This window comes from Stigmatopora argus, chromosome 14, assembly GCF_051989625.1.
Source record: "Stigmatopora argus isolate UIUO_Sarg chromosome 14, RoL_Sarg_1.0, whole genome shotgun sequence".
NCBI classification, from domain to species: domain Eukaryota; kingdom Metazoa; phylum Chordata; class Actinopteri; order Syngnathiformes; family Syngnathidae; genus Stigmatopora; species Stigmatopora argus.
In genome coordinates, this window is record NC_135400.1 from 4679392 (window position 1) to 4692483 (window position 13092).

Sequence of the window (13092 nt, forward strand, 5' to 3'; positions counted from 1 at the left end):
TCCGTTCTACCAAAGGTCCGGTCGACCAAACGTCCGGTCGACCAAACGTCCGGGGACCAAACGTCAGGGGACCAAACATCTTTCGACAAAACGTCCGAGTACCGCTAACCACAGGCAAATTGATTGAACATTTACTGGTGTCAATGGCAGTGAACAAGTCAACAAATATACAAGAATATACCAAGAATGGAATACAGAAGTACATAAAAAATTAATAATAAAAAGATAAATATAAAGTGAATTTGAACAATACAACTACAAATTAGAGAAACCTAAATAAAAAATCTTAAAATATAATTACATTAATGAATCGTAAAATACAATAAAAATAGACAGAAGACAATTTTAAGATCAATTAAAAAGTAAAAATGATGAAATAATTATAAATATATGAAGAATAAAACAGGGCGGCCTGGCGGATGACTGGTTAGTCCATTGGCCTCACAGTTCTGGAGTCCTTGGTTCGAATCCAGGTCGGCCCTGTTGTGTGGACGCGCATGTTCTTCCTGAGCCTGGGTGGGTTTTCTCCAGGTTTCCCCCCCCACATTCTAAAAATGTGCATGGCAGATGTGCCCTCCAATTGGCTGGCCACAAGTTCAGGGTACCCCCCGTCTCATGCCTGAAGTCAGCTGGGATAGGCTCCAGCACCCCCTGCGACCCCTATGAGGATAATCGTATCAGAAAACGAATGAAAGAATATATGAAGACTAATAAAAAGGAAGCATTTTCTAATTAAGTCCTTCTTTTATTTCTAAATTCATTCTTTTGATTATATTTTAAATTTGTTATGCACCAGTCTCGGATGTAGTTTGCCTTTCACACAAAGTAGGCTCTAGCACCCCACAACTCTGAAAAGGATAAGCAGCATTGAAAATGAATGATTTGTTATAAATATTTTAATTATTCTTCATAATTACTAACGTTTCTTTTTACTTAAGATTCTTTTTATTTTTAAATGTGATTTTCAATTTAATTTTCTATATTTAGTCCTTTTTAATCAATCCTATTATATGTATGTATTACATGAACACCTTACATTTTGCAACTCCAAACAACCCAAATTCTATTACAAAGTATAGCTGATTTTAATGTTTCTTTGCAGGTATTAGTCTTACCTACAGCACAGACTAGATGTTTGTTTTTCATCCACAGGGAGTGGATGTTCTACCTGAAAGCGTATCATTTAGCCAATAGTTGCTTTTCGGAGAATGTTTGTGGTGGGTATGGACAATGTGAAGCAAAATTTGTATGGTGAAACCTTGGTTAGTGTGTTTCCCTGGAGGAAGTGGGCTTTGTTTCTGGGCTGGGGAGCAGAAAGGGGTGACATGCAGGCAAGCTAATTCTTTGCCTTTAGCCTATTCAAGGTCAGGGCAGATACAGACTGGCACACTCCTGCCCTGAGGACCAAAATGCTTGTTTCCTGAAAGGCACACACAACCAGAACAAAAAAAAACTTGCAATGTTCACCATAGCCAGCCTACTTTCTCTGTGTCTCACATTGGATCACATTTTTCATCCTTTTCCTCTTTCAAATGTCATTAAGACATTAATTATTTCGATCCCTTTCCCGCCACTGCTACTTATAAACACACTTGGTCTTTGTTTGCCACTAACCATTTCGCATCCACTCTGTTTCTGTTCTTTTTGCCTTTCTGTTTAAAGAGATGAGAACTTGCCATCATTAGACAGATGTTAATGTGTTTTCCCTCTGTGGCTTAGTTACAGTGAGCAGTGCATGCTGTGTTTGTCATGTTTGCTAGTCTTCCGCTGATTCGCTCATTAAATCTCCCTTCATTATTTGTAACATCCTCATCCACGAACTTCTCTCCTGTGTTTACTTGTTCGCTCCCCTCTCAAACATCCAATTGGCAGCTGGAAAATAGCCTTTTCATTTTTGTGATGAATGCATTGGACAAATTTACAACATGATTAGCCACAGACTCAACTTGAAATAGTGGTGTAATATTAAATACTGGGCAAAGAAAAATCAAAGATAATCAAATAATGGCAAAAATACAATTTTAATCTTTCATAATTATTTTTTTTAAATCACATTCATATAGAACACTAGCCTCAAACCTGAAGCCCAGGAGCAAATGGCAGCCCATTACTTATTATGTTGACTATTTATTTATTCCTTATTTATTGTATATTTATTTACTTATTTTGTATTATTATAATTTATTGATTATTTATTGTGCACTTCATAGTGAAGCTTTAAATTCCATTATACTTGGAAAATGACAATGAAAGCATTCAATAAAACTCAATTGTTTTGTACCCATTAGACCTCCAATTGTGGCATTATTGTTGCCTGCATGTATTTCGCAATAGGAAATTAGAAACATTCATTCATTCATTCATTTTCTGAAGCGGTGTATCTTCACTAAGGTTTCAAGGGGTGCTGGAGCCTATCCCAGCTGACTTCGGGCCAAAGGCGAGGGACAACACCCAGAATCGGTGCCAGCCAATTGCAGAGCACAAGGAAGTGGACAACCATTCACGCTCACACTCATACGTCGGGGCAATTTAGAGTGTCCAATCGGCCTACCATGCATGTTTTTGGAATGTGGGAGGAAACCGGAGTACCCGAAGAAAACCCACGCAGACCTGGATTTAAACCCAGGACCCCAGAGCCGTGAGGCCGATTAAAAACATACGAATAAAAATATAACAACATAATAGGGCTATCGGATGGTGTAGGGGTTCACTCACCTGGCTTTGGTACGGGCAAGTGTGGGATCGATTCCCGCTCGGTGGGGGTTTGATTCAGAGCATGAATGGTTGTCTCTCTGTGTGCCCTCCGGCTGGCTGGCGACCTGTCGAGGGTGTAGTCTGCCTTTCGGCCGAAGATAGCGTCCAACAACCTTTGCGAGGGTGCGCGGTAAAGTTGATGATTGAATGAGCAACGTAATATACAATGTAATGACAATGAAATATACACATAAGATATATTAAATATTATTTAAAAAGCCATGAGTAATACAATATTACATAATGATTATGACAGTGGATCATCAGCATTCGATTGCTTCCAGCACCTCGAATTGAAATGGATTGAATATGTAATGCTATAAATATGGGGGTGGGCAAACTATTCCACGAAGGGCTGTGGTGGGTGTGGGCTTTCGTTCTAATCTCTAAATAGGTAACCATTCCAAAAATCGGGTATCTTGGAAGTGCAATCAGTGGATTGCAGTCAGGTGCTTTTTGTTTCAGCAGAAATCCCAATGTTTAAACTATCTGTGCTGGATCGGTTGGAACAAAAACTGGCACCAACAGCCACCCTTGAGGACTGGCTTGCCCACCCCTGCCATGAATACAAGTTTTTATCATAAATTTTTCAATGATTACAAATTATCTGGGCGTTTGGTAGCGAATTATAACAATTTCTGAATAGATCTTCATGTATTCAATTTCGAAAATTGTGAATTAATCGAATAAAGTCTTTTTTGGAAAATTCTAAAATAGATTGATTGCTGGTCAAATAGTTGTAGCAGAGAAGACTGAATTTATTGATCAAAGAGGCTAGTCAGAAATAAAAAAAGAGGGTTTCTTATGTTGTACACTGTAGGCACTGCCTTTTTATTTTGATGATGATAACCACACTAGACATGCTGAGATTGAAGCTTGCGCTTAAGTAATACCAGCCACCGGGAACATGAATTTAGATACCCGAGGACACAATTATGTCACACACTGTCACATTCTCTTTTGTCATTCTTTGTCATTATTTTGGCCAAAGAGATACAGTTGAGTTCAGACTACATGATTATTTCCTGCTATAAAGGTGTACACTTGGCCACAATTAACATTATGCAAAACTGTTTGTGTTCACTCATGTTTAAATACACAAGATCATTAGATCATTGGACTGACATTTCGTTTCCAATTATCTAGGTATGAGAATCTTGGTGACACTACTGTTGGACACCCTTCCTATGTTAGGGAATGTCCTCCTCCTCTGCTTCTTCGTCTTTTTCATCTTTGGGATTGTTGGGGTCCAGCTGTGGGCAGGACTTCTGCGAAACCGCTGCTTCATGGGAGGGAATATCAGAACGTAAGTCATCCAGTCTTGTGATAAAATGTAAAACATTCCTCCTTCAAGAATAGGTGTAACACTCTCACTGATCAACTTCAGAATTTTAAAAATTTTTAAATTTCTGGAAAAAAAGTGCACTTTGTGAAGCTCTGTGCATAATTGCAAACAAAATGTTATTGAGGACTACAACTCCTGCGATTGGCTGGCTACTGATTCGGGGTGCCTCATGCCTGGTACTGGGATAGGCTCCAGCAGCCCTCACGAGGAAGTGATTTGGAAAATGAATGAATGAAAAAAGGCATACTATTTCATGTCAAAAGGGATTCTCGCCTTCAACTATCAGGATCATACTGTCCTTTTGGTGTCTTTTTCACCTTTCCTACTCTCTTTTATTACTTCTCAGTCACCATGTTACACATAACAAAAATCTCACAAAACACCACCAAAACAAAAATATCACAAAATGTATATAGTGTACAGATATAGTGAAATGATGGCAAAAGTATTGCTTTTTTTCTACTTATGATTGTGTGATGTTTGTGTTTAGCTGTGTAGCTAAGTTAAATGTTATATTTTTGATGAACTCTTTCAGGGTCATTGACAATGATCAATATTCAATCATGTGGCTCTTAAAAACTAAATTAAAACTCTTGAAATCAGTTCATTCGTTCGTTCGTTCGTTGGTTCATTCATTCATTGTTAGTCTTCCCACTTCTCTTGCCATCAATGGCAGCCAATGAGTGAACACGGAAAATGCAAATTCAAGAGCACAGCATAACAACAGATTTTTTATGCAAAAACAAATACCAAATAACTGGAAATAAATAATGTTGAACTCCAATGTTGTAACTGGATACTGAATTTAAATATCATTACATCGATACTTCGATATTTTTTTCTTGGATGGAAAGCAGGGCCCGCTTTTTTAATTTAATTTGCTGTAGTAAATTCAAATAAAGCACAAAGTTGCTTAAACCACAAAAAAAAAAACTTAGAACTCCCTGACGACGAATGATGGTCGAAAGCACACTTAATACTGTTGTTGGGAAATAGCCAATAGGAGGCCGGCAATCGGGATCGGTATCAAGCTCCTGGACAGCTTGCTGATGAGTTGATCATTTGATTCAGGTGTGGTAGAGGAGTGAGATATAGAAAACAGACCAGATAGCGGCTCTCGAGGACCGTAGTTTGCCACCCCTGATTTAAGACATTTTACAAGTCCATATATGTATAAGTCCATATATGTATAAATCCATTTATGTGTAAGCAGCAGGGTAAAAGCAGTAGCGTTTTATAGTCTAGAAAATTACGATAGTTTCCAGACTGCCTAGATTATTTCGTCACCTCCTTAAATTTACATTACAATATTGATATTTTGGTACCATATTTGTGAACTAGATTAGTGAATATTTCTTTGTCTGTTTGTCTAGGAAATATAATTTGTCAATCAGCCCGTACTACATGTCAGAAGAAGGCGAAGACAGCCCGTTTATCTGCTCGGCACCTCGTGAAAACGGGATGCTTCGTTGCAAAGCTGTTCCAGCCTACACCGAGGCCAAGATTGAGTGCCATTTACCAGCACCTCACCAAAGTTCAGATGTTATTGGACTAGTCCCTACAGTGAGAGGGGCCAGTGTAAATGGATGTGTTAATTGGAACCAGTACTACAATGTGTGCCAAGCTGGGGATCACAACCCTCACAAGGGAGCTGTCAACTTTGACAACATCGGCTATGCTTGGATTGCTATTTTCCAGGTAAGAAAGAATGAAAGTAAGTTATTTATTGTTAGATGATAGTACAGTAAATGTTTTAAAGTAGTTTGTGATATGAAACTGGGTCATAGACAAGATCAGTATGAATACTTGTTATTTGAGATTGTTTTATGAAATTGTTATTCAATCAGAATCATCCACCCACCCAGTATTTTGTTCTTCTTTCTCTTTATGCTGCTCACCTTGCAGAACAGATTTTGATGCACGTTTCTTATTATATTCCTTTTAGTTATAGAATGAATAAAATGAGCCAGCCCGGTGTATAAGTGGTTAGCGCATTGGCCTCACCGTTTTGGGGTAGAGGGTTCGATCCCAGGTCGGGCCTCACTGTCTGGAGTTTGCATGTTCTCCTCAGGCTTGCAGGGGTTTTCAGCGGGTGCTTCGGTTTCCTCCCACATCCCAAAAACATGTATGGTCGGCTGGTTGAACACTCTAAATTTTTAATAGGGATGTGTGTGAGCGTGAATGGTTGTACTTCTCCTTGTGCCCTATAATTGGCAGACCACCGATTCAGGGTGTCCCTTGCCTGGTGCCCATCGTTAGCTGGGATACACTCGAGCACCCCCCGCGACTCTTGTGAGGATAAGCATTTCAGAATATGAATGAGGGCGGGCGTACGAGGGAGGGAGGTGCGGGAGGTAGCGCCGGAGGGAGGTAGGTAGGGAGAGACTGAGTGAGTGAATTAATTAATGAATTCATTATAAACAGTCAATCAATTTTGATTACAGGATAATGTTTTTTTATCGTTTGGTGTTTGGTATGAAGCCTAATATATTTTTTCCTCACGGTAGTGTTGCATGGCCAGGGTAGGTTTGGCTGTAATCTGAGAAGCAAGCTGAGTTGTAAATAGTGAGGCGTGAGCGTGTTATCGGCTTGGCTCAGCTCAGCGACTGATTTCAGGTGTCAGCATCCCAAGTGCTCATTAGAACTCTGAGTCTGGCAAGAAGCTGTGTCAATTTTTCGATACATCTGAACACAGGCACACACACTGATATTTGTGCAGATATTAAGGAAAGGAAGAAAAAAAGTGCAGATTCAAAGCTTTACTACTAAGTCCAAGTCATTTTTGTGTACTCAGGCTAATTCATATTCCTTCCTCAATTCTCTGTCTCAACCAGGTCATCACACTGGAAGGATGGGTTGATATCATGTACTATGTCATGGATGCTCATTCATTCTACAATTTTATATATTTTATACTGCTCATCATTGTAAGTAAAAACCTTCTTTCTTTAAGTATTAATTCATGTTAGAAAAAAAGATACTGCTAATTACCTAGTCACATTAATTGGTGTTTATTTTCTTTACCTTTTTCTGGTTGCCATTCTAATTATCTTTACTTGTATACAAAATTAAATTCCAATTATTTTTACATTCAATAACCCACAAAAGAAAACCAAACCAAGGTGAAGTCTTTACAAAGTGAATCCACACATTTGCAGACCGAATTTTACCAATTTTATTGCTTCAATTAAACATACACAAATATTTTTGCTCAGCACTTGCAGAAGTTCACATGCATTGCTTTAATACCATTCGTTTCACTTGGCTCTGTACAGTCTGCACTACTGGGATTTGGATTCTTGCCCAATTTGCATATATTTGACATGTTTCTTCTAGACGAAGTGCTTGTGTTAGGTTTTTCTTTCTGAAACCCAGAATAACCTTTCCAAGCTGTGCTGTGAGCACAGCTCCCTTCTGCTTCAGCATGATTTTTCCCCATTTTTTGCATTTCCTTTATCATGCTCTTGTGTAGCTTTTCAAAGATCCACACTTAAACGATATTTTTTCAGTCCTCTATGAGCTTGTCGTCTTCATGCCGTTTGATGTAGAAGTGCTTGTTATGCAACAGAAGCAAAAAAAAAATTGGGACCAAGAAAATCGGCTCCTTTATTTGGTTGCAGAAAAAACAAACGATACATTTTAGGGAAAAGGAAAAACAACATAGGAAATTGTTAGATCTCAGAGCTTGCATAACACATTTCTTCCTCCTTGATAATTAGCGCTCATGGCATGTCATACAAGCCAATTGATTAATTACTTACTTCCTCTTCAAAACCTTCATTTTGTATTCTGTAACATCACTATCAAGCTTGAATGATAATATATTCATAAATTAAGTAAAAACCAAAAATCTTAATTAAATGTACGCCCTAATAATATTTACATTGGTAACACTTTTGACCAGTCAACAGATAATAAATCCTTTGATTTCATTATTTTAAGGAAGTGACAGATGTTTTAATCTATTTTGTTAAGTTGAGATCTTATCTTTACCTTTCCAACCAGGTGGGATCTTTCTTCATGATCAACTTGTGCCTCGTGGTCATAGCCACCCAGTTCTCAGAGACAAAGCAACGGGAGAATGCTCTTATGAGGGAGCAGCGTGCTCGCTATATGTCCAATGATTCCACGCTTGCCAGTTATAGTGAACCAGGCTCATGCTATGAGGAGATGCTGCGTTACATCAGTCATCTTTACCGGAAGTTAACACGCAGAGTGCAAAGGATATATTCAGGATGGCACAGGTCAGATATGGGCTGTGTGTTATGCGAAACAGAATTTCTTAAAAGACAAAACTTGTAGTAAATGTACCATTGAAGCTGTAATTCTTAAGTGATAAGAATTTGCAGAGAAAGAAATGCATGTTTGTTATCAAAACTAGGGGTGGTAAACTCTGATTTGCCATACAAGGCTCACTATAACGATTATCTCATGATTTGGCGATATAACAATTATCAATATGTGAGTCAGGAAACCAACTTATGGTATTCTACAGGGCAGCCCGGTGAAGCGAGTGGTTAGCGCGTCGGCCCTACAGCTCTGGTTTCCTCCCACTTTACAAAAACATGCATGGTAGGCTGATTGGACACTAAATTGCCCCTAGGTATGAGTGTGGGCGTGAATGGTTATTTGTCTCTTGTGCCCTGCGATCGGCTGGCCACCGATTCAGGGTGTACCCCACCTCTGCCCCGGAGTCAGCTCAGCTAGGCTAGAGCACCCCCTGCGACCTTAATTAGGATAAAGCAGTTCAGATGAGATGAGAGATATTCTACAATGGAAATAGCAAACAGAAAAATGAGATATTTCTCTCCTTACGCTTTGAATTGAATAAATTTAGTACACGTATAGTCCGTTTGAAGTGTTTATTCCAACCCATTTCAGAAAAAAATGGTCTAGCGCCACCAATTGTAGATGATGAGTTAACATAGACACTATTAAGGTGAAAAAAATGTTCTAGTGGGTCATTTTGATAGCAATATATTGGTTGTTCTGTCAAACCAACACAAAACAATTTAGCAAATCTGGGCTGGAGCCTATTGAATAACTCATTGAATAAGATACAAAGTCCCTCAAAATATTACCATATCAATATATCACTACACCCGACCTACTTAATTGGGATAGCCTCGAGCAGCCCGTGACCTTCGTGAGGATAAGCCGCTTGGAAGATGAAGAAATGGATTAAAACACTAGAATTTCAATTTGGAGGGGAGTAAAAAAACTGTTAGTTCTAGTATTACTTAAAGATATACTGAGTAATGTCTTCATGTTATTGAGAAGGATCTATGTTGTTTCATTTTTTTTCTTTTTACCAGTAAACGTCGTAAAAAGGTGAATCCTAACGGCAGTGGTGGAGGAAGTAACAGTGGAGGTAATGGACATGGCCATGGCTCTAGCAGGGGTTCTGGTCCAGGTAGCGCTTTGTGGTTGAGGCCAATACACAACTTGTTGCAGCACCATCAGCACCAGCACTGTCGGTTCCCCAATGGGGGGCAGCACGTGAGCAGTGTTGCAAGTGCCGAGCTCTTAGCTGGAGATGGAGGTGTTGGAGAAGCAGTGGAACTGGAGATGAAGTCCCTTCCTGTTAGTAAAGGAACTACAAATGGAAATAGCAGTGGGGGAAATCAATCAGTTGTCACCCAAGGCATGGGGGCCTTGCTCAGGAGAGTAAATGGAGGGATGAATTACCCTACCATTCTGCCACCATTTGTCTGCAGCTACAGCAGCAAGACACCGCCACCTCATTCCCAGCAAGGTGGTCACAGTCCAGATCAGCACCCGCCAAACCATTCCACATCTGAACACACAGAAAAACTGAACAAGCTCTACCAGCTGGTGGGACAGCACAGTAAGAAGATACAAACTCAAACACAAAAACATTCATGTAGATTATCTGAAGCAGAAAAACAAAATTCATCCTAAATGCCGATCTAGATTGTTCCTGTTTCTAAAATTTAGAGGGTTTCTTTGTCCTATAATCTTGGACTGAAAACTCTTTACCAGACTCACAAAGTAATCTAATAAGAACAGTTTTTTTCAGGTTTCTTATTTAACACGACTCATCTTCTGGCAGGGTGTCACTGACTGTAATTTGTCAGCAATTGTTGTTTAGTCACTCAGTGTGTGGTGGCTTTTTGCTGTGATCTCTTTAAATAGCATGATTAGCTTATTGCAGGACCTCCTGTTCTGATGCAGCTATTGTAAAACAAACTTCTACCCCCAAACAAATAAACAAACATAAATAAAGAATAAAAAGCCACACTGGATGTCTAAATACTTGATCAGGACTGGACAACAATCAATTTCTAAATGTGATTTTTAGAATGAAGGTAGAAAGTTCAAGCATGACATCATTTACTCCCCGATGAAAACAAAACATATATAAAAAATGGTAAAACAACTAATCATATGGCATCCTCATCTGCTTCCAATGAGTGACTGAGGTCCGAGCTCTAGACAGTAATTTCCTTTTAATGGTGTTAAGCGATCATTGTCATGCTTAAGCTGTGAATCGATGGGTGAATAAAAGTGCATTTATTCATATTCACATCATTACCTCAGTCTTTACACTTGGAACTTTGGCTTCTGTTCATATTTTATTGAAATGGTATGTCCGTGCTAATTGCCCTGGTATAGAGACATCAGTCAGTGAAAAAAGTATATTTTTTATAAATCTAATGGAACCGTCAAAACAAGAAAACGTTAAACTTTTCATATTATAACCCTCGTGCAATGTGTGACCCTTTCCCACTATTTCCCTGGCAGGTCACCAGAATGTGTTGTACCAGCTGGCAGGCATGGTACCCAGTCCTCTGCTCCTGGAACTACTGAGCTGCCCTCTCTGTGCCCACAGCTTGGAGACGATTGAACTTGAGTTGGGTGATTTTGAAGGTTACAAGGGAGAAGTTGATGGACAGCACGACTTCCTTCAGGTCACTTTGGATTATAAACACTAGTAGTCTTTAACTCACTACCTACCATGGACAATGCTACATGTCAACTTCATTCAAACTTGGAGGACTGACTTTGAAGGCTCTTATTTCAGTGCCATTCTCGAGATCCGATCCATCTTGAGTGGGATAGGCGAATGAATAAACGTTCACTAATTCACCCCTCCTAGTCAAAATAGATCAGACATTTAGGGATGAGTTAGTACGTGACCCAAAAAGAGCGAAAGAAAATATGTTTAATTAGACAAAATTAGTTGCTTGCCTAACTTCGTCAATTAAAGCCAGTGGCTTACTATCAAAGTGCCATTACCAATGATAGTAGTCCAATTGATTTAAACTGGTAGGACTGGTTTGAACACTTATTTTTCAGTGCTACTGACAGCTCTAGACATTCAATCCATTTTGACTGAGAGTTGGGGTGAATGACCTTATAGCAAAGTACCATTTGATAGTACCAATGATAGATGTCCAATTCATCTAAACTCAGAGGAATGGCTTTAGATGCTCATGTTTCTGTGTCATTGACAGTGCTAGACATCCAATCCATTTTAATTTGAGCAGGCAATGGACATTTGTTCAGTCCCCACTTCCTAAACACCATCAATGGCAGCCAATGAGTTAATAGTAAAGCATAAAGTTTCGCTCTCATGATTGTCAACATTACATTTGACGGATTATTTGTCAAATAGGATGAGTAACCATATCTGTACTGTCAAAGGAAAGTGATCAACTTAATTTGTCACATTACTTAAAATTGTCAATTTTTAGGGAGGAGACCTGAGAAGTGGAAGAGGTCGGGGCAGACGACACGGGGTGATGCAATACAAAAACGGAGCACTCCGGGCATGGATGAATTTCAGGGAGAAACTGAAGAGAATAGTGGAGAGCAAATACTTTAACAGGGGCATTATGACTGCTATTCTTGTCAACACTCTCAGCATGGGGATAGAATACCACGAGCAGGTAAGGGACACTGAAATTTAATACACTTGTTACTGGAAGGTCCAAATAACCATGATGGGATCAGCTTGTAACTTCTCTAACTGAGGCAACTTTACTCTTGTTTGTTAAACTTTCAAAAATGGCATGCGTAATAATGCAATCAAACTTATAAGTGGTTCTGCATTGAAGTGAGTGGATGTATAGATAGTGTTCCCTGATTCGAGCCCCTTACTTGAATTTCCTGGATCACTAACTCTACGGTGGGTTAAGTGGACCAGATCATTGTAGATAGATTGCAGCTTTTCTTCTCCATTTGATGGATTGGGCCTGATTGTCACTCGGGAATTTGATGGATAGTAGCTTGATTTAGGGCACACACTCCGAAGGGGTTTCTATGCTTTGGGGTAATATAGTGGAAAGATTGACGAACTTCTCATTTAGGGCTCTTGATTTTCTATCCCCCTTTCCTAACCTACTTTTATTTTCTCATCCTTGCAGCCAGAAGAATTGACTGATGTGCTGGAGATCAGCAACATCGTCTTCACTAGCATGTTTGTTTTAGAGATGGGCTTCATGCTGCTAGCTTTTGGTCTATTTGGATACATAAGAAATCCATACAACATATTTGACAGCATCATTGTTATTATCAGGTAACGAGGTTCTTATTCTTACAAATACACTTGAGACTTTTACCACAGGCCGCTTCTGAAAGCATTGCTTCTCCAGCTTGTCAGGCATTAGCTGTGAGGTGTTGCTCTATTCATCTTTATAATGTGCTGACCGACTCATAATGAACCCATGAGTCAGTCCAGAACTGTTTCATGTAGGATGAAATAAACTACAATAAAAATGTAACAAAGTCGTGCCTCTACTTACAAAATTAATTGGTTCCAGAATTGTTTTCGAAACTTGAAAATTTTGTAAGTAGAGCAGTACTTTATATGTAAATTATCTAATTTGTTCCACCGTCCTCACACAACCACCAACTAAACCCTTTAAAATTGGTCAAAATGTCCCAATTTTGTATGAAAGATGTTAGAAACAAAAAAAAGAGAGAAAATAATAAGAAAATGATTTATTAATGTCATAAAATAACTAACA

The 13092-nt window shown here is 39.1% G+C and overlaps 1 protein-coding gene across 2 annotated transcripts in view; it reads left to right on the top strand.

Moving 5' to 3' along the window:
• cacna1ha (calcium channel, voltage-dependent, T type, alpha 1H subunit a) overlaps positions 1 to 13092 on the top strand; it is a 99465-nt gene that overhangs the window by 44548 nt on the left and 41825 nt on the right. For both annotated transcript variants that reach the window (XM_077618423.1, XM_077618424.1), the window contains exons 6-13: positions 3901 to 4060; positions 5473 to 5797; positions 6934 to 7026; positions 8105 to 8343; positions 9415 to 9947; positions 10865 to 11031; positions 11818 to 12012; positions 12490 to 12641. In XM_077618423.1, the coding sequence (XP_077474549.1) occupies positions 3901 to 4060; positions 5473 to 5797; positions 6934 to 7026; positions 8105 to 8343; positions 9415 to 9947; positions 10865 to 11031; positions 11818 to 12012; positions 12490 to 12641 (1864 nt within the window). The remainder of the gene's footprint in view (positions 1 to 3900; positions 4061 to 5472; positions 5798 to 6933; positions 7027 to 8104; positions 8344 to 9414; positions 9948 to 10864; positions 11032 to 11817; positions 12013 to 12489; positions 12642 to 13092) is intronic.